The sequence below is a fragment of the Danaus plexippus genome, chromosome 7, assembly GCF_018135715.1.
Source record: "Danaus plexippus chromosome 7, MEX_DaPlex, whole genome shotgun sequence".
NCBI lineage: Eukaryota > Metazoa > Arthropoda > Insecta > Lepidoptera > Nymphalidae > Danaus > Danaus plexippus.
This window is the reverse complement of record NC_083541.1, coordinates 5,345,475-5,365,921: the sequence shown is the minus strand read 5'-3', so window position 1 is coordinate 5,365,921 and position 20,447 is coordinate 5,345,475. Positions and strand designations below refer to the sequence as shown.

Below are 20,447 nucleotides of genomic sequence, written 5' to 3'. Positions count from 1 at the left end.
ACTATCAATAAACAAGGAAGTATAATTTTAGAACCTATCAAAGTAATTTTGTGCTCAATTTGCCAAACGGAATGATTCCGCAAATAGAACAGACGAGGTCATGAACGCATTTATATTAAAACAATATCATATTATATATTAAAAGTTTTATTTAAGTTGGGTTTTACTTAAATAAATACATGTACTAGCGATACGTTAAAAGTAGACTATAAGACAAAAAACATTAAGCGTTTTGCAAGAACCCAAAAAAAATTCCAGGTCCACTACATCATTAAAACATTGTCGATATAATTAAACTATTATATTTGACAATACCAAACAGAATTGTTATAAATTATTGCGGAAATCTACTGGGGTGAGGTACGAAATGTAATTAAATATTGTTTCCTTAAAAATAATTATTATAATTGTATAACACTAGTGACACAACATGAGTATAAATTGGGCATTTGTGTTCTGAAATTAAATTAAATGAGATGAAGAACATTACTGAGTGATTGGAATTTCAGGATTTGTCTTATAGCTGAACAGAGACATGAGGCTTTTTTGAACTTAACCTGGGTTCCTAGTTCAAAGATATGCACTGGATAATATAGTTGGTATTCTTGTTGAGTGGTTGGCTTTTTTATATTATTTTTAGTGACAAGATTCATACTACATAAGTTTGGGATAAGGGCAAATAAAATGTGTGCTTTGTCTAAATTTTCTATAATCGATTAACAAAGTTTATATATTATAGGCATTTAATATGTTTCCTGATATATGCAAAACTATTAAGGCATAAATATAAAAGAAAATAAAGTGCCCATATATACATTTATAAGATATTAAAATTGTATTCGCTATATGTACGCTTAATTAAAGATTGCGTCGTGACACTACAAGCAATTAAAAAAAATTTGACGATGCAATGACGATTTGACTTGTGTTTTTGTTTTTTGTTATAGCTGGCAAACGAGAAGACTGTCTACTTGATTGGCAGTAGTCACCACTGCCCATGGACATTCGCAACATCTCTGTTGCAGATGCGTTGCCAACCTTGGTTGTTTAGGAAGAGGGAGGGGTGGGAATAAGGAAATGGTAGGAAAGGGTGGAAACAAGGAAAGGGCAACCGGCTCTTTCACTCATCGGACGAAACGCAGCCATTATAGACTGTTTCACGCCGATCTTCTGTGAGAGGGTGGTACTTCTACGGTCGAGTCAGCCCATGTTCGATCTGTAGTTACTTGACCACAGCTAGGCTCTACCACTTACAAAAACCTTGTGTGTTCCATAAAGCTTATAAGGACGGAAATGTTATAGAAATGGCTCAGTTTTTTGCAAGCTTCGTGACTGTTATACCAAAAAAAAAAAAAATCTAAAACCTTTTCGTTAATCTACTTAAATCATTTTGTTAGTTAATAATATGACTCAAGTTACTCTTGTCAGTTAAATAACAGGCCTTGGCTTTCTTTATTACGTAATAGTTATTTAATGTATTTAATGTTATACTTCGACTAATCCAATCTCACTGTGAATGAATGTAAGATGAATAACGGAAATATTTTATTGTATTCAAATTTGGTTTTGTAAAAGTTACATAAAATATGGTTTTCGCGACCTATACTAAACTACTTTTAACTAAAGAAATGTAAATATGAAGTAGCAGTCATTTAAATTTATACCACATTTTATTATTTCCTTTGTATATAATTTGTATAAATAACAAGAGTTCTTAATGATAATGTAAGTATTGTTGTTGCAATAGAATTAAACACTTTAATTATAATTTTATTATCAAAGCAGTAGTAATTAAATTAAATAAGTTAGTCTTTGTTTAAGTAATATATAATATGAGCGTGTGAAAGAGATTTTAATAGTCAAAATATATGTAGAAATTTTTGAAATTCGTCTTTTTTCATTTATGAATTGATTGCGTTTGAAATAAAACTCTATCCAAAATTAAAATTTTATTAAGTTTCTTAGTGATAATATATTTCTTTGTAACGACTTTATTAATATAAGTTACATTTACTAATGTAAACATTAAACTTTTATTTTTCTGTAATGGATCTAATTGAATGATTTTTTCTTAACTTAAAGATAGAGTCTAAAATTTATTGAAATAAAGAACGAATTACTTAAAAAGAAATACGTAACGTACGGAAAAACAAAGAAGATTCCAACCAGCGGTTCAATATTAAAAATAACAAATTAATCATTTTGTTAACATATTTTTTTATTACTATTAAATTTATTGTAAATGTTCAAGAAGTCGTAAAACCATGAAATGGTTTTTAATAATGTTTCTCAACTTCCTTAAATATTCTGAATAACAACCTTTGTGTCTTGAAAAATACTTATGATTATTTCTTTCAAATATTCTCAGACTTAGAATGGTAATATATTAGTAAAATTTTGGATACTGTTACGGTTTATTTATCTAAAGACATCAATTATTTTTACCTCCATATCAAGAAGAGGGGTGTTGTATGTTTAATTTCGAGGTCTTTGTGTTTGTTTGTCTGTCTATGGCAACGTAGCTGTCAAACAGATCAATAGATTTCGAAGCGGTTTTTAAAATTTGAAAGCCAGTTTCCTTGCGTTGGTTTTTACTTTTTAATTTTTTTTTAAATATTGGTTCAACATTATGAGAGTTATTATCTTTTCCAAAATGTTGTAAGCACTTTTCGACTGTAATTTTACCATTAAGTGCTTCATTTGTGCCGTTGTAATTGAAAATTATTGAGTGTAAGAAAAATTCATTGATTGCTTAAAGTAGCTTCACCAAAAATGTTTTTTGGTGATTCCGATTAGTTAATATATTATATTGTTTTGTAGTTTTGTTAGTTGGATCCCAAACAAAATTTACTTTATATAAATATGATTGAAATACTAATGAACTAATAATTTATTAAATATTTTTCTAGATATATTATTAGTGGTAATTGATATTATTTTGAAAAAAAAACACATAATTTCGCTGATGGTGAGACTTAACAATTATTATGGACATCTCTCGAATTTCCTAAGATTTAATTATAATTAAGTCAAGATCCTTCAAGCAAAATTTTCGAAAAATTTGTGTTCAGCTTTTGGGTTCTACAGGAGGACAATCACGTGACTTATTATTACTAATTATTGAGACTTATACATTATCGGACTATTATCGGATTATCGGACAGGATACAACAAAATGATCATTATTTTCACATAGAATTAATTGTATTTAAATAAAAGAAATAAATATACATACAGCATATCACACTTTTATTCAGATCTTATGTCCTTGTGAATGTTGACAGATGTAGAAAAAGCAACAAAGACTTCCAACCTTGACAAGCCTAGTAAAGGTTTTTTAATATCAATTCAGCTGCAACTTTTAGATTTTTTTCGTCCTTTTTTTATTAAAATTTATAATATGTATATAAACTGTTACATATTTAAATATTTTTAATTTATGTCATTTGTTTTCACTATACCTATAAAATTTTTATTATACATAGCAATCTATTTTTCAATGTCTGTAATTCTTATTATAAGAGGTAATTTTTAAATAAATTTATATTATATTTTTCTGAATTTTTTTAATCAAAAGACATAAGTCAAATATAATAACGTGTTAAGTGTTCTTGAGATTATTTTTAAGCACTTAATTTTAACTCAATCGTGGACATATCTGAAATAAGTAGGCTCGTAGTGAAAATTAAGAAGAAAATAATTTAAAACATTCAGCGCTGTTGAAAACGATAATTATTTGCTTCTGAATTGAAAAAAATCTTCAATAAAATATGTCTTTAATAATAAATAATTGACCCATAAACAACTCTATATTGATTGTAACAAGCTTAATGTTACGGTAAATTCATTACATCAAGGAAGAATATTTTGTCATACTGTTTTTTTTTCTTTTTTTTTTTTATATTGTCACCAAAGAGTTTGTAAGTGAAATGTCAAAAATATATATATCATTTGTCGAATATTTTATTTGACAAAATTTAAATTCGCATTTAAAAATACTATGTAAATTTGACATTATCAATCAATAAATCTAGTAAGCGTGAAGAGTAAAAGTTGATTTTGTTATATTTAAAAATAGACTTGTTTGAGGTTAGGCGATGGTTCTCATACCTAAATATAGATACGATACCAAATGTAATAGTCATGGTCGGATTTGAACAAGTTTGTATGCAATTAAATCGCTTAGACTATATTTAATGTGATATCTATTTAATTTTATGTGTTTGGTAATGATGAATTTTCAACTACTTCACACTGCGCAATTCAAATTAAATAATACTGAGTTCGAAAATAGAGACCGATGTTATTGACGTATCTATTATTTATTAGGTTTAGTTCAGTAATAATATTTTAGATTAATTAATTGTTCTTGTAGCGTCCTGTATATTTCTATATAATATAGAAATTTTACATAAAAGTAAATAAAATTTATCTGTGTAGCAAATTAAAGAATGCTCCCAAGCATTTTTATCCATTATTTTGTTTCTTTTTTTGTCAAACTGCATACGAAGTATTTCCCGTATCACCTATAGTCTACGTTATTACTTTTATACAGGGAGATTTATGAATGAAAATTTGTTAACGCTTCGTATTTTGTGTGAGATTGCAATATGGGGTAAAATTACAGTAAGTTCTTGTTCATAATAAAACAAACGTCAGCCTCTTTAAGCCTGCAAGTGAATGGCATAATTTAAACGGAGTTGCTTTCTAGAACTTCACATACACTTTTTTATTTCTTTCTCAAGTCAACATTTCAAGGAGAATCGGTCGAACGATAGGATAATAAAGGTATTTCTTTTAATTTAAATTATTGTATATTTTTCATTCAACATAACATAATATAATATATTTATATATACATATACATTTGTCTCCGAACGGGTATGAAAATTAAATCGTTTAAATGAAAACTTGATTTAAATAAATTAAATTGGTAGGCGGTAATATTTATGAAGCTATATTCTTGGTAACAATCAGATAAATAAGGTGTTCCCATTAAAATTGGTCAAGATCTGATACCAATGTTTCACATTATAGCAGATGCATGAAAAACAAGGCAAAACCATTGTTTTTTGATCTTTATACAAGTTTTATAGACCGTTGCTGAATTATTATGGTATACGCAGGGAGACGCTTATGATTTTTGTGCGGTACGCAAGTTTTGTATCGTCACACTACTTACCGATCGTTTCACGTTTCACAATAAACTTAAAACGTACTACATTTTGCAAGTATTACGAATGAAAAAACTATTAAATTTCAATATGTAGTGTGACGGTGAATATTTTTTTTAAAGTTTCAAAAAAACAATTTAGTTAATATTCCAAAAAAAATATTGTTTACCATAAAAATATAAAATGCAATTTACTATCAATTGATATGATATTAGCAAACTTTTTTTTAATTATCAATTTTTATTATTATAACATTTATATAAACATTTTGTGGAAATCAGGTAAGTAATGGATTTCTGTTATCTGTGATCAAAGTTATAAGGTCTGCTCGACCAATAAAATATAAGTTAAATCATAGATATAAAAAAATTGACTATTTATTAAACGTAGAACGTTTTTTAAAACTTGAATTTTTCATGACAACGTTCGTTGAGTGTCAGTCGTTTGATATTATTTTCGGTTAGGCGTCCATCATTAAATAATTTTAAATATGAACCTCTACGTTCATATGGATCTTTGTATTTGTATAAAAAAATCATAAACGTTCAATCATTTCATCAGGCGCTTGCTTACTGAAATATAATATAGTATTGCCTGTGATTTTTGAGTTAATATTATAGATTAATAATTTTTATTGTGAATATTAAATTATTGTGTTAGCTGTTAGCTTTATGTAAAGGCTCATAAAAGATATGTGATATATGTAGGTGTCCTTCGAAGGAATAATGTATAATTATAGGAACATTAAATCGCAACTAATGAACTATATACCTGCGTTTATTATTATAATTTTACCAACCATTGTATTTTACATAGCCATGATCGTATTTTTTTTTATTACTGACATTACGTAAAAAAAGTGAAACTGTCCAAAAAAGTTAAGCTCAAAGAAAAATGCATAAAGTTTTTAAAAAAAATTATATGTATATAGTGATCTAAGTTGCAACTTTTCATTTTGAATAACCTAGATGCCGAATAGAGCGCCATCTGCCGAGCTAATTTGGGCAGCTAAACCGTCTGCAGCGCCAAATGCATACAATCAAATCCATAAAATCGGTGCCCTTTAAGAGGAGCTCAATGACATGAAACATGCGTACATTGAAATATATACCTTTATATATATATTTAAAGGTATATATTTCAATGGACGCATATATATAAAGGTTTACAGTTTATTACTAATTGTATCTGAATTGATTTTTCTTTAGGAGTTTACCGCTCTCTAGATTTTTCTTCTTTGTACACGTGTATGTTATCAGTCCAGTACAAATATGAAACACTTTCTTCTCACGGTACTAAAATTAATATTAAATTACTCAGCATCTTTAACGAATCTTTAACGATACACTAATTCATAACGTGAGAGACTACTAGAATTTATCCGTTTTATACCATTCTGAAGTTGTGTTTAAATTTAAGTATTTATATATATGTAGTAATAAATTTTCTTAGGTCTTTATAGTATGTTTGCTGTGTTTGAAAGCAGATAAATATAGTTATTGTAAATGTCGTTCGTATGAATATCTTCGTTCTGATTGTTTTGTTACGTGAGTAACTAATGTTATGTGAATGGGAATAACGCTAAAATTAAAATAAACGATAAACGCTGACGTTTAAGAATAATTGAATGAATTCAATAGAGTTGTTTTATAAGAATTGATAATATTTATATGCGAAAATTTTACATTTAGGTATGATGAAAAAAAGTCGTCTTTACTGTATAAATAAATAAAATAATTCAGTTTGGTTTGTGCGTTACTACGGTTTCGAGGATTAAACCAATTCCATGTAATGTCTGTCTTTCAATGAAATATTTAAGTTTTATATATAATTTAAGTTTTATATAATAATAAAAAAGAAGCATTAAAGTCCTCTCAGTGGGTAATATTTGTGCGTTACTTTAATAATTACGTTTTGTTATTTCATAGCAAACCTTTATTTGTTTTTGGGATCGGTTGTATAGGAAATATCTAAGAAATGTTATTAATTACTTTTTTTTTTTTAATTCTCAATATCTACTTTTTGTAGAATGCAAAAAGTCATTACTATAATATAAACCTTTTTTCTTTTAATTTTTCTATTCCTTTTAAATTCAGTGTCAATTAATAATTACAGTAATGCAATATCTAATTGTATGCAACGATATTTATGATATGATAAGGGGAAAATGAACTTGACTTGACAAAGATTATAATAAACAATTGTATAGAGTTATATTTATATTGGTTTACGATCCACAAACGTAGAGTTGGTTACAGTAAATTATATACACATAAAATGTTTTGAATAATCAAAAACTGTAAGAATATTGTAAGAACTCTTTATTATCTAATGTAGTTTTCTTTAAACATATTGTAGTTAAATATAACTGTTACAGTTTAAGTATAGCGATTGTTCACTGATGCGTTTCATCTTATACCGTCTTATTTCAAGTACTCACCGTGTATCGCTTTGAAGAACAAATTCAGGTTCAGACTTTGATGAAAACTGCACTGGCGTGTATCCAAATATCTAGATTACATATCCCTTCCTGGGTCGCGATGACTAAATGACGGATAGGGACGTTTTACAATCTATTTAGTAGCGTACTTGTGGGTAATGTTCGCATAAAAGTGATAAGATACATTATTATTATACATCGATCTAACTATAGAAATATAATAGTGGGTTTTAATCTATCAAATATCAAACAATCAAGCCAACAGTATATATTTTATTAATAACATGTGCGTAAGTTCATATATTTTTAATAATTATTTAATTGCTGTCCGAAATTACATTTGTAATATTGATATTGACTACTCTTTTAATAGAATTTTTTGACAGCTGGTCCTGTCTAGCTGTGGTCAGTTATTACAGCTCGAACATGGGCTGGCTCGACCGAGGAAGTATCACCCTCTCACAGAAGATCGGCGTGAAGTAGTCTCTAATGAATCCGATGAGTGAGAGAGCCTTTTCCCAGTTCCCGCCCTTTCCTCTCCCGCCCCCGCTCCCTCTCCCACAATCAAGGTCGACAACATATCCGCGAGATCCTCTTCGTTGCAGATGTCCTTAGGCCACCGTGACTACTTTCCACCAAGTAGGCTGGTCTGTTCGTTCGCACCATTGATATATAAAAAAAAGAATTTCTTGAATATATGTATAGGCAATATGGACTGAACTGAAGGCATAGCTCCAATTCGTGTTAGCATCGCAAATGTGGTCTTTTATACATCTTTTTGTCTAACTAAATTCAATAAAAAAGGTATTAATCAAAATAAAAATTGCTATAGGTGCTATCAAAGCAAAAAAGGTATTCAATGTTCCTAATTTTCCGGCTGAAGGAAAACATCTATCAACATACAATGTTGACACTTATTGATTTTAACTATTATTATATTATACTGTGACAGAATATTTACATTTTTTAATGATGTTACTGCAAAGAGTACTTTTTTCTATCATCAGCGAACATTAAGTACCGCGAACATAAACGAACATAATGCACGAAATCTATAAAAATGCGATTGACATATTGTGTGTAATATACTAATGAGACTAAAATAGAACCGTGGAGGACGCCAAATGTTTAGTCAATAATTACGGTGGTAGCTTTTCCCGCACCAAGCGTTTTTCTTGTCATTATGACAAAGGAAATAATAGATCCCAGAAGATCACCTCTAATACCAAGCCCTTGTAGTTTTAACATGATAATATCGTGATCGAGCCTATCAAAAGCTGAACAATATATCTGAATATTATGTCAACCATCCATTATTTTACAACGCAATCTTTCTACTGTAAATATACTGCCTATTAATTCCTTGTAACTTCGTAAGTGATTTTGACTCTCAAGGACTGTAATATACATATCAACTATATACATTATTAAAAAAGAATCATAGTTACTTCAACATTAAACCAACGTTGTTTATCGATGTCAATGACAAGAGTACGAAAATGTTTGTCGGATATGGTTTAAATTACTAGAAACGTACAAGATAAAAACGTGTGTATAAAACTTGCATGACTTATTGAATTTCATATCTGAAAAAGTAAATTGAAATACAAGAAATCGACTATATAAAAAAAATATATGAACTTAAAAATAAAATACTTTTGACTCCAGTACCTATAAGTGTGGCATTATAACGAAAACATTTGCCTTATAGGAAGAGTCCAATCTGAGTCCGAAATGTTAACCTGTGGCCCCTATCAAACAGGCACATTGATTTAGCCTTGACATATTAATTGACACACAAAATTTTATTCCTGACTGAATTATAAATTATAATATATCATCTGAATTATGTTATGAAGAATAATATCGTTCACGCTAAAGTTAAATATATTGCAAGTATTTTCCTGGAATTCTATAGGTATTGTTCAAATTTATGTAACACGTTTAACGTAAATGTATAAATATTATTTGTGTTTTCTTGAATTATCAAAGCTTCCATATACCTAGCAAGAAACCGGATTTTTGTAAGAAATATCCAAATTTTGAACCTAACCTATTATTAATCTTCTCTCTAACTGATAATTAAAGTCAAAAATCTCATAAAAGTTAAAAAATCACATCTATGCAAATATTTAAGCAATTAAGTTTGTCTTTTTTGAAATAAGGCGATTACTACCATACAATATATCTTTATAATGTTTTTAACTTTAAAACAAACTTGTTTTAAAATCGAAAGCAATCTAATATAAAAATAATACTTTAATTATTATGTATATTTTGTATGTATGTAGGCTTCTCATACTTGTTAATTCTATGTGACAACTGCAGGGTTTTTTTGTAAAGGAAACATCATAACTAAATAGATTGTATATTTTATAGAGGGTTTATAAATTTAGGAGCGATTTCTTTTAACCCCCTAAATTTTAAATTAGAGGAGATTTTCACAAAATCAATGATTTCTGGCAATAAATAACCTCCTCTTTCACATTTATTATTCAATGTGGGCGTTAACCTCTGTACAAACAGGAAAAAATTATATATTTTACTGATACTGTATCTTTAAATTTATTCTGATTTAAAGAAAAATAGCTATATATTTTATTGAAGATCATTGCAACTATCAAGATTGAACTCTTTGTAATTGGTATTGAATTCAAATTGTTTCTCTTAAATAAATAATGCAAGATTAAAATATAATAATTTTATTCACACTTATATACCCATATTGTTTAGAATACTATAGTATTAGCCTAAATAATATAGATGCATCAGAATTCCACAATTCTTTTCCCCAAATAAAAGACATTTTATTCAGAATCTATATTCCTACACAGAATACTTAAACTTAGAGGGTACATCGTTATGATAGAAGTTACATTCAATTTTATTTGCGCAAGTTTTTCCGTATCTGCACGGCTTCGGGTGGTAATAGTGGCAGGAGGGGTTGACACAGTGAGGGTAGTATTTACACATGCTCGGTATAGTCATACTGGTTATGGTCTTGTAGTTCGCTGATGGTACCACATGGGATGCTGGAATAACAACATTTATATGGGAATTATATATAATAAATACTCATTATATAAATATTTTGATAATTTCAGAACTGTATATAGGGATATAATAAGATAAAACATGAATTGTGTAATGTTGTTATATGTTTATTTTTGCAAAACTAAATTATTTTAAAACTTTTTAAGTTATTTTTGTTTAAGAAAAAATAATATAACTAATGAGCACTTAAATGAATAAGGAGCAAATAGAAAATATATAATTATAGCAAACATACTGTATTTGATTTGCAACAAATTAATTACAGTATAGATGCCATAAAAAAACAACACTTCTACAGTTTTTTTACAGTACACATTAATTATATTAAAACACAATCCCCCTACCAAGTAATGGTGTCGTTGCTGGTGTGTTTGCATCTGGTGAGTGCGAATAAACGCATCCACGTCGGGTGCAAGCGGCTGCGAACTTGCAGCGAGGGTGAGAGAACGCACAGGACGAGCCGTAGCGACATAACGGGAATGTGCGACACCACACCGGCTTACGATCAGACAACGACACTGGAACGATAGTTGTAGATTAGATATCGTTTGCTTGGTACAGGATGAAATTATATATAAATCTTTTGATACAACTTCGCTTAACTCCACTAATATATCATCATTATTGTATGAGAACTTACATGGTGGGACTGAGTCAAACTTATGAGCACTGGCTGTTGTACTCAATGTGATGTGATTGTCGCTACTAGAACTTATAGTTCTTTCTCGAATCCTATCTGGTTCTTTATCTTTCTTTTTGTCCACATCAAATATGATGGGAGAGGCTTTCCTCTTCTTTATTGGCGGTTCATCAGGTTCAGCGGTATCAGTCTTTTTATCAACTTTTGTATCTTCCTTATTTATTTCCCCTTGTTTTGTGTTTTCCTTCTTGATGATAACTTGGGTGCTTTCATTGTTCGTGTCATTCAATTTCTTTTTGGGAGCTACTTCTTCCTTCTTTTTATCTGTTATCTTTTTGGGAGCTTCTTCTTCGTTTTTTTTATCGGATTTCTTTTTGGGCGTCTCTTCTTCCTTCTTTTTGGGAGGGTCTTCTTCTCTCTTCTTATCTAATTCAGCCTGTGGTTTTGGTGTTTCGTCATTTTCTTCATCCAATAAGCCTTCAGTCATAAGTTTCTTTGCTAGGAACGCGTTCGGGTGATAACCGTCCATCGTCACGATGAACTGCGTGTCTTTGTCCTTATCCACTGTGGGATTGTGAATGTTTCTGGAGAATAACAACAATATTATAAATACATATTTTTAATTCATGTAACAAACTAAATTTTTACTTCTTATATGGTTATCCTCTGAGCTAGTGTTACTTGGATCAACAAATTAAATATTTTATAGTACTACAGAATAATTTCCATATATTATATATGTACTCATAATTACATCGTGTCCAAGATATCATCGTCACAGTTGGGAGACCTAGATGGTACGTATTCCGTATTCTGGATCACTTTTTTTATAGACTGCGGCTTAAAAACAGTCTTTTCCTTCACATCGCTGCAGGTTCTGGAAGCAAAATAACATCAATAAATTATTGAATTGAATTTAGTATTTTTATACTACCAGTGTATCTTCAATTGTTCCTTGTTAAGGAACAACTAACACACGCACCCACACGCAAGTACCCAAGAAGCACGCCCACATGCAGGAAACCCAGTCACGCACACCCACACATTTTATTACACACGCACACATACAAACGTCTATCATATGTAACATATGACGACGAACGTAACTATATTTTATTCCTTACTTATTACTCTTGTCTTCAAGATCTATATCCTCGCCCAAGCTGATGGTGTCGCCCTGACTGTCCGACGTGTCAACGGGAACCTGTATGACAATTTTCTTTGTTTCAGCACGTCGCATCGGTAACACTAGAGCGCGTTTTATTTTGTTAGGTTCCGTGTCGATTTTTGGCGGGATCTGAAAAAGTATAGATGTACAGTACTTATACTAAGTACATAGTTACGTATGGCCTAAACTCGATGATTATTAGTATTAGAAATTTAATTAAGAATATTAAAAAATATCATGCTTTGATAATCAAAGAACTTTTATATTAGCATACAACTAATATTTTCTTGAAAGTGTGCATTTGAATAGATAGGAAACATTTTTCTTTAATATAATTGTTTACAGGACAAGTTACGGTCAGAAAAAAATATTCGTCCAATAAATAAAGGTATCAGCAACAGATTTTGATTGCTACGTCACGTGATTTCATACCACGCACAACTCTTACCCGGAGTTTACACTCGCGTGCGAGTCGCGAGACGAGGCGCGAGCCGAAGCTCAAGGTGACAGTGTAAATAGTGTTTCAAGATTGTAAATTACCGTTCTTATTACGAGTGTATTGAGACTGGAATTGTTTGTAATTCACACACTCGACCGCTCAGTACTTTACGTGCAAGACCAAGAAACATGCCTACATAAATCCTCAAAATCTTTCTCTATAACATTAGTAGCATATTTACATTGAGAAGACTCTTGTGAGCGTCGGCCACGGCTCGTAGTAGAAGACTTGACGCCGGTGCTGGTACGCGAGGCCGGGGCCGAACACGCACTACTGACAGACAGGATCGGCCCGCGCAAACCCTGGAGGAAGAACATAGTTAATTTAAATCAAAGAAATACTTAACATCAAGCGGAACCGTTTATTTAGGTTCCAGTATGTAAAACAGTATTTCATTAGCCAGCTAGCTCATGTATTCTACTGGAGAAATATTCTAAATAAACAAAACTTGTAAATATGATTTGGAGATTTTGTGACAATCTTGGACATACCAAAATGTAAAAAGCCCAGCAATGCAAAATATGATTTTTATTTGAAATGAAAATCAATATTCTAATCTACAAGCTGAACTATGTCATTGAATTCCATCAAAATTGGTTTAGACTTTTTTCCTGTTTAATACATGCTGTGGTCATAAAACAAAGTCCCTCGCCGCGTCTGTCCGTCTGTTCGCTATAAACGGAACAAGTACTGAACCGATTAATTATCAAACAGTTATCACCACTCGATAGTTTGATCCTCGAGGAAGGTTTTAGTATAATTTGTTAAGGTTTTGTATTGATTTGTGTGTACATTAACGATATTTGTTGAAGATGTCGAGAAAACATGAGCCGTCTGAGAGCTTTTAACGAAAACGCTGCCTAAAGTCTTCTGAGATATAAAAAAATAATATATGGTGGAATTGTGTATCTTATAAAGGTCTACAGAAAGGTCCGCGATGGCATATGTCTATACCTTAAGGATAACATACTATATCCATTTTACAACTCTTAAAAATAGGCATTCCTAAAGCGTTTATTGGAAATCTATTTACATTAAAATGTTACTAAGTCTTATCAAAATAAATTAGTTCGTTTTCAACCCTACATCAGTATCTGTAAATTACTTTTTAAATCATTTATTCGGGCGTACCATTTGAAAGTTTTAATAATATAAGTTTAATAATTTTCAAAATTAAATAGGCTGTTTTATGTTTTTTGTAAATAGCCTGTGCGAAGCCGGGGCTGGTAACGAGTATATATATATATATATATATATAGTAGTTTATATGTATCTACAATATCTTACTTGGATGTGAGTCTCTTCGAGCTGGTTTCGGGTGTGTCCTGACTACTCTGTGGGGTGACATTCCTGTTGTGTTCCGTTTGGCTTCCAAGACGACTTCTTGCCGATTTTTTTGGTGGTTTCATTTCCGGCTCTTTCTCGGGTGTAAACCTGAAATGTTTAATGATAGTAAGTTTTTAAACGGAACATTGAAGCTCAAGTGCAATGAGGTCTAGATTTCAGTGCAACAGTATATGATACATTAGCGTGCCTGATAGTCGGTAATACTTAACAATAAAAACACATAAGTGGTATTATAATTATATTATTAGTAATCTGTGATGATTTTTTTAAAAATATTTACATTAATATTAGTTTGATATTTTTTTTTTAAGGTTTATAGTTCTTAATTAACGTAAAAAAAAATATTAGGTCCTGTCATGACTTCAGGAGTGTGATAAATCTTAATGTATTAGTGTGAATTGACCTTGTAACACCTAAGAAACATAAAAGTGGCATCATTCTTACTACCTTATATGAGTTTGTAATTAACAACCTTTCAGGGCTATCTGGCTTTTTGGTTTCAATTTCTTTGGTTTCCACCGGTTTCTGGGTTTCACGAGCACCGAGTCGTTCACGGATCGGTCGCTTTGGGAGGTTCAGTTCTATTTGTGGCAAGGTTTCCATTTCCTTGGCTTCTATGGGTTTTGGGGGCGGTTGAAATTTTGGGGGTGATGGGTTTTTTGGTGATAGGCATTTGTTATGTTTGGGCGTTGGACATTTGGTGCGTAGGGGTGGTGTTGCTGGTGGGGGTATAGATATCTCCTGAAATAATATAAAAAAATTATCCTATTTTCATACTTAAGTAGGATAAATTATAATTTGATTAAAATCATGTCAATTTATTTTTAAAGTAATTATTTGCTAGCAACTATTACTTTTTACTGTAATCATTATTTTATCAGAGAATATAATACTGCTATTATAATATTATCTATGCATAATTGCCGTACTTGTAAAACATCTTCAGCAAAATCGTTCATCAGTTCGTCAGCTTCTGTCCTAATGTTTAAAAAGTCCTCGTCATCCGACATGGAGTCGAGCTGATCGACTAATTTTTGTTTTAAACCTTGTATTTTTGCCTCGATTTGTGTTATTTCAGTTGTAGCTTCGTTGCTATTTAAGTTTTCATCACTTGAATTTGCTTTTGTATTAATTTCTGGTTGTGTGATGGTTGCTGGGTCAATTATAGGTAATAACGGCCTCTTGGACTCTTTCAAATCTCTTTCTATGTCGTTAGCACTATCTTTGTATGGCTCGAGTGAGACGCCGTGGTTTTTCAATATTTGACCAGCAAACACATCTGTTATAGACGGTTCGGAGTCTTTTTCCATATTCATAAGTAATGGTGGTATGTTCGGTCGAATCATATCATGTTTATTCTTTTTCTTGCTTTTGTGATCTTTTTTATCTTCCTTTTTGCGAGCCTTTTCTTTGGCTTTGTCTTTCTTTTTAGATTTTTTAGCTTCAGATTTTTTTGTTTTGTCTTTATCCTTTTTATCTTTTACTTTCTTTTCTTTAGATTCAGACTTATCCCTTTTAGCATCAGCTTCTGAAAACCATAGTTATACATTAATTATATAACTAATTTAGTATTTGATATGATTTAAAAGATATAATTACTTAGTGGTGCCGCCACAGTAACTTCCTGAAGTTTTTTCAGTACTTGATGCAACCAGTTTACAAACAGTTCTGTGTTATCACCAAGGAACAGTTGCAAGTCATCTTCCATCTGCGCCCTGGTGCGTTTATTGGCTACCATCACCATAACATAGTCAGGAAGCTCATCATCTATTAAGACAATATGTCATAACATATCAGTATATATTGAATACACGGCAAAATATAGGCAATACAAATATGTGTCATTATATTTTATGTATTTTTTAATCTTACCGACGTAGCAACCCAGTTCAGTCAGCTTGGCTTTTATGGCAGACTGAAAATAATCAATAAATTCAATGCATTTCTATTACATATTTTTAGAAGAACAATACTCATAAAGTTGTTAAAATAGTTTATGGCTTTCATAATATATAAGTAAATTAATTCATTTAGTTTTTTTCCATCGTGAAAATGTATTTATTATAAATTTTAAGAAAATACTAACTCTCATTTTTTGTCCGATTTCGCTGCCGACTACGTCCATTTTTGAAAATTACTTCTGTCGTGGGTCACAAAAAATGTACAATTCACCCTAATGCTTTCAGTTATAGCGACAACATTCTTTTTTAATATAAAATCACATAACAACGATTTTTATACGTTTAAAACCACTCTCATTAATGAATTATTGTAAGCCATTCTTATTCGTTCTGTCAGAAAAACTGAGTTTAGCATTTTGACATTCACAAATTCGTTCAAAAACCAAAAGAAACTGAAGCCGAGAAATTTATTCTATTTGTTCACATACTGGAAGATATTAAAAAAACTATTGTAGATATGTATGCATAATTATAATAATTTAACTATAGATTTATATACTAACATTCTCTTGAACCGTACCTTAATGTAACAACTCAAACGACTTCAAGTAAATATTTCTTGAAACAAAATGTTATAGAATATTAAGCATAATGCTCAGTAAGAATATGATAGATTTACTTGCTACATATACTCCGTGTTTATAAATAATAGTAGATCTATAAGAAGAATGTGAAAGTGTAAGAATTCATTTATGTGATCTTTTATACAAATAAGTATATATATTTTTTTGTTTTTTGCTACTTATAAATACGACAAATTATGCTTTTGAATAGAAATCAGTATGGGCAACTCGTGTTACCAACTCTTTTTTATCGAAACTGCCTGCATACGCTTGTGTATAGTTTATATTAGAGTGTAAAAAATATCGCATTAGGTTCCTTTTTTTTTAATTGTATGTGTACGCCCATTAATTAGTATTATTGATCAATATTAAAAGTCAGAACTATAGGTATCTAACATAATTTTTTCAATATTATTTATAAGGAAAACATAGAATATAAGATTTCACTTATTAATTGAAAGAAAAGTAGGTGTTATGTAAGTCAACAATTTCCAGTTTAATATTTATACAGAGTGAATTTATAATAAGACGAAACTCTTAGCATTCAATGCATTCACCGTGAGGGTGCCGGTTCCACCGCGTTGTAGAGCTTCAATTGTGCCTCAGCCTGACTTGCGCCTCAGGTGTAGGTTTAAGGGGCCCCTATCAAACGTGAGTTAAACGGTCACCTAAACCGTCCAAGTTCCTCTCTCTACCTAACCAAATTTGAAAAGAACCAACAAAGACTGCCTTCGAAGTACGCTCCACGAATGAATTGTTATCAGTTCTGGACAGGACCAAGTCTTTTAGAAGGTTTTGCCGTTATACCTCTTGCTTCCACTTATACCGCGTACAATTCCACGACGAACCTATTTCAAGTGAGTTTGTTAGTGATCTCGTAATACTTATTATTGACCTTGATGGCAAGGTCTTTGGGGATGTTGGTTTCCCAAAATTCGCGAATACATAAATATATCTGGTTTAAGGATAGAGTACGTTTGATTTTATAGCCCTATATTGCCTTCTCTCATAAAACCTACTGATCGCTCGTTTGTGATTATTTTCCTTTGCACTCTGGCTACCGAAAGACGAATCGCTTCACGTATTATTTCCAGAATCTTATCGTGACGACGCGAGTACCTATCGTGACGAAGCGAGACCTTACATGTCACCAGCATAAGCTTAGCAGTTCCGAATGCCTTCCCACAGATATAGCAAGTTTTTTCGTTACCTTTAATCCATCTTACTAAATTACTCTGATCTGGGGGTGTCATTTGGAACGCATTGAGATAAAATTTTAGCAATGCTGGCGACCAATCATGAATTAAGGTCCGCCATTTTAGTGCTAATGGGATGCAAAAATCTCCTATGTGTAACCCACTCGTTCTGTATCTCTAAACTCATTGCATGGATCTTATATTTATCATTCTCGTCTTGCCGAAGAAAAGACTTCAATATATCCGTATCTTAGGCATTTTTACTTGATCCTAATCCTACTCGGTTACTTTGTGCTCCTATCATAAACTGCTTATGGAATTGAAGTCATGACTCTAGCTCTGGGGCATCTCTGTCTTTTGAGAGCGATGTAACGATTTCATCATGGGATTTCCCCAGGATATATCTCTTGGAAACTCTTAGGTGTTTGTAGCCTTCCGATGGCCTTTTTAGACTGATCCCAAAACTATTGCGTTCCCTTAATAAATGCGTTCCCTTTATGACGTCTGCGTCAAACTTTGACAAAAGGGTTTTATTAAAATCATAGACGAGGAAAGGCCAAATTAAACGTGAAATTGAGTAATTGTCGTAGATCCAAGTTTTTTTGACTTTACTGATCTGTTGGCTATCTACCTTGTTAAGATCTTTTCAAAAGCTATCTACTATTCCTTCTAAAGATGGAGTACGACCTATACTATCAATTTTACGACCGAGAAATTTAAATGGTGCATTTTCCTTAATCGTAGAAATGCCTTGACCGCCTAACGATAATCCCGGGTGGTATGAGGTTTATCTTGTATTCCGCCTACCGAGACACAGACAGTGACATATTTTATCTGGTTTGTCCTCAATCCATCCGTCCACTCACAGAATTTATCCACTTCATTCAATAGTACTTAACAGTGTTTGGGGTTACGTGTCAATATTGCGAGATCGTCAGCGAAGGCTAAAATGGATTCTGTGTATTTATTATTGAACTTGAAACGATACACCCATTTTTTATCATTGCTGATTGGTTTATTTACTAAGATATAAATTAATACGTAAATAAAAATTAAATATTAGATATACCTTAAATATTAGATATAAATAAAAAATTAAATATTGTATATATATGCAGATGTGTTTACGTGTAAATTTATGTCAGTTTGTAGAGAAAATAATAAAAAACTTAAAGTGAATTGGATGATTTTTTTTTTTAAGTCAAGTTGTTTAACATCGACGTGTATTTTATTTCTTTTAATATTATTGTTTTTACTTGCAAGTTTAACAATTACATAAATGTAGTATTTCTGAGCAACATTGAAAACCGGTTTTTTAACTGAAAGTTATGTAAATTTCGTAGTGTTTAAGATATAATTTAGATCCGTCGGTTCAAAATTTGTGGTTATAAAGTTAAATGTGAAAAAAGTACAATTTCTTGTCAAATAAAAGATACGCGTAAACAAACTTTAAGTAACACATTTCAGAAACAGTCGTCTTTCTGAAAGCCATAGCGTACGATGTCTTTTACGACACCATTAGGCTCGTGTTAACGTTTCCGCTTTCACATTTTACGTGAAAATTTGTAGTTTTATTTTAAACATGTTTACTTTATCACAATTTGTATATGGATGGAAACATTATTCATTTATTTATGTATTCCTTGGAGATTACACAATACTAAAGTGGAATAAAATGAGTACATGGAAATAAAACCAGTAAAACCAAGGTATTCTCGAAGCTAATGGGTAATTTTCGTCGCTATATGTTAGTGTTATAAACATTAAACAAAGGAATTGTATATCATGATTTACTTTGGTCTTCTTAGAAATTAAGAAAAATATATATTTTTTTAGAAATCCACGATGCCATGACAACTTTTTTTCAGTTTAGCTGGAAATTTTTAATAATCAACCTTATATTGACAAACTTAAGGTATAAAATTGTATTATAAATATTAATATAATATTCGATTTGATACTACGAAATCAGCAACACACAAGAATTTTGTTTTTTAAATAGGTACTATCACACGGAATACGTTCATACGTGAAGCGCTTGGTCTTTGGGTAGCCGGAACGCAAAAGGAAATAACCACAAACGAGCAATCAAGAGGTTTTGTGAGAGAAGGCACTAGGGCTTTAAAATCAAACGTCAAGCCGTACTCTATCCTTAAAGCTGCTTCGGATTGGACTATAATGATGGATACGTATGAAAAATAATACAAAATCCCAGTGGATATTTATGCGTCGGCCTCCAGACCAGACATATTTATGTATTCTCGAATATTAAAGCACCTGAGTTAATAGAGGTAGCGGTTCCTTGGGAAACCGTTATCCCCAAAGACCATGCCATAAAGGTCAATAAATATTACGAGCTCACTAACAAACTCATTAGGAATAGGTTCATCGTAGATTTGTACGCG

The 20,447-nt window shown here is 31.1% G+C and overlaps 2 protein-coding genes across 2 annotated transcripts in view; both read right to left on the bottom strand.

Moving 5' to 3' along the window:
- LOC116770650 (arylalkylamine N-acetyltransferase 1-like) overlaps positions 1-7,728 on the bottom strand; it is a 39,098-nt gene extending 31,370 nt beyond the window's left edge. The window contains exon 1 of the mRNA XM_061521067.1: positions 7,615-7,728. The gene's annotated coding sequence lies outside the window, so the exon portion shown is untranslated. The remainder of the gene's footprint in view (positions 1-7,614) is intronic.
- A 2,572-nt stretch (positions 7,729-10,300) lies between these two features.
- LOC116770591 (muscle M-line assembly protein unc-89) lies at positions 10,301-16,627 on the bottom strand. Its single transcript, XM_032662130.2, has 12 exons — positions 16,409-16,627; positions 16,195-16,237; positions 15,922-16,089; positions 15,252-15,850; positions 14,795-15,063; positions 14,263-14,409; positions 13,157-13,277; positions 12,433-12,605; positions 12,063-12,185; positions 11,309-11,892; positions 11,013-11,186; positions 10,301-10,646 (listed from the first exon to the last, which is right to left on the bottom strand). Exons 1-12 carry the CDS (start codon positions 16,445-16,447, stop codon positions 10,441-10,443), a joined length of 2,646 nt encoding a protein of 881 aa, XP_032518021.2. The 5' UTR covers positions 16,448-16,627; the 3' UTR covers positions 10,301-10,440.
- Between the last annotated feature and the right edge of the window lie 3,820 nt (positions 16,628-20,447).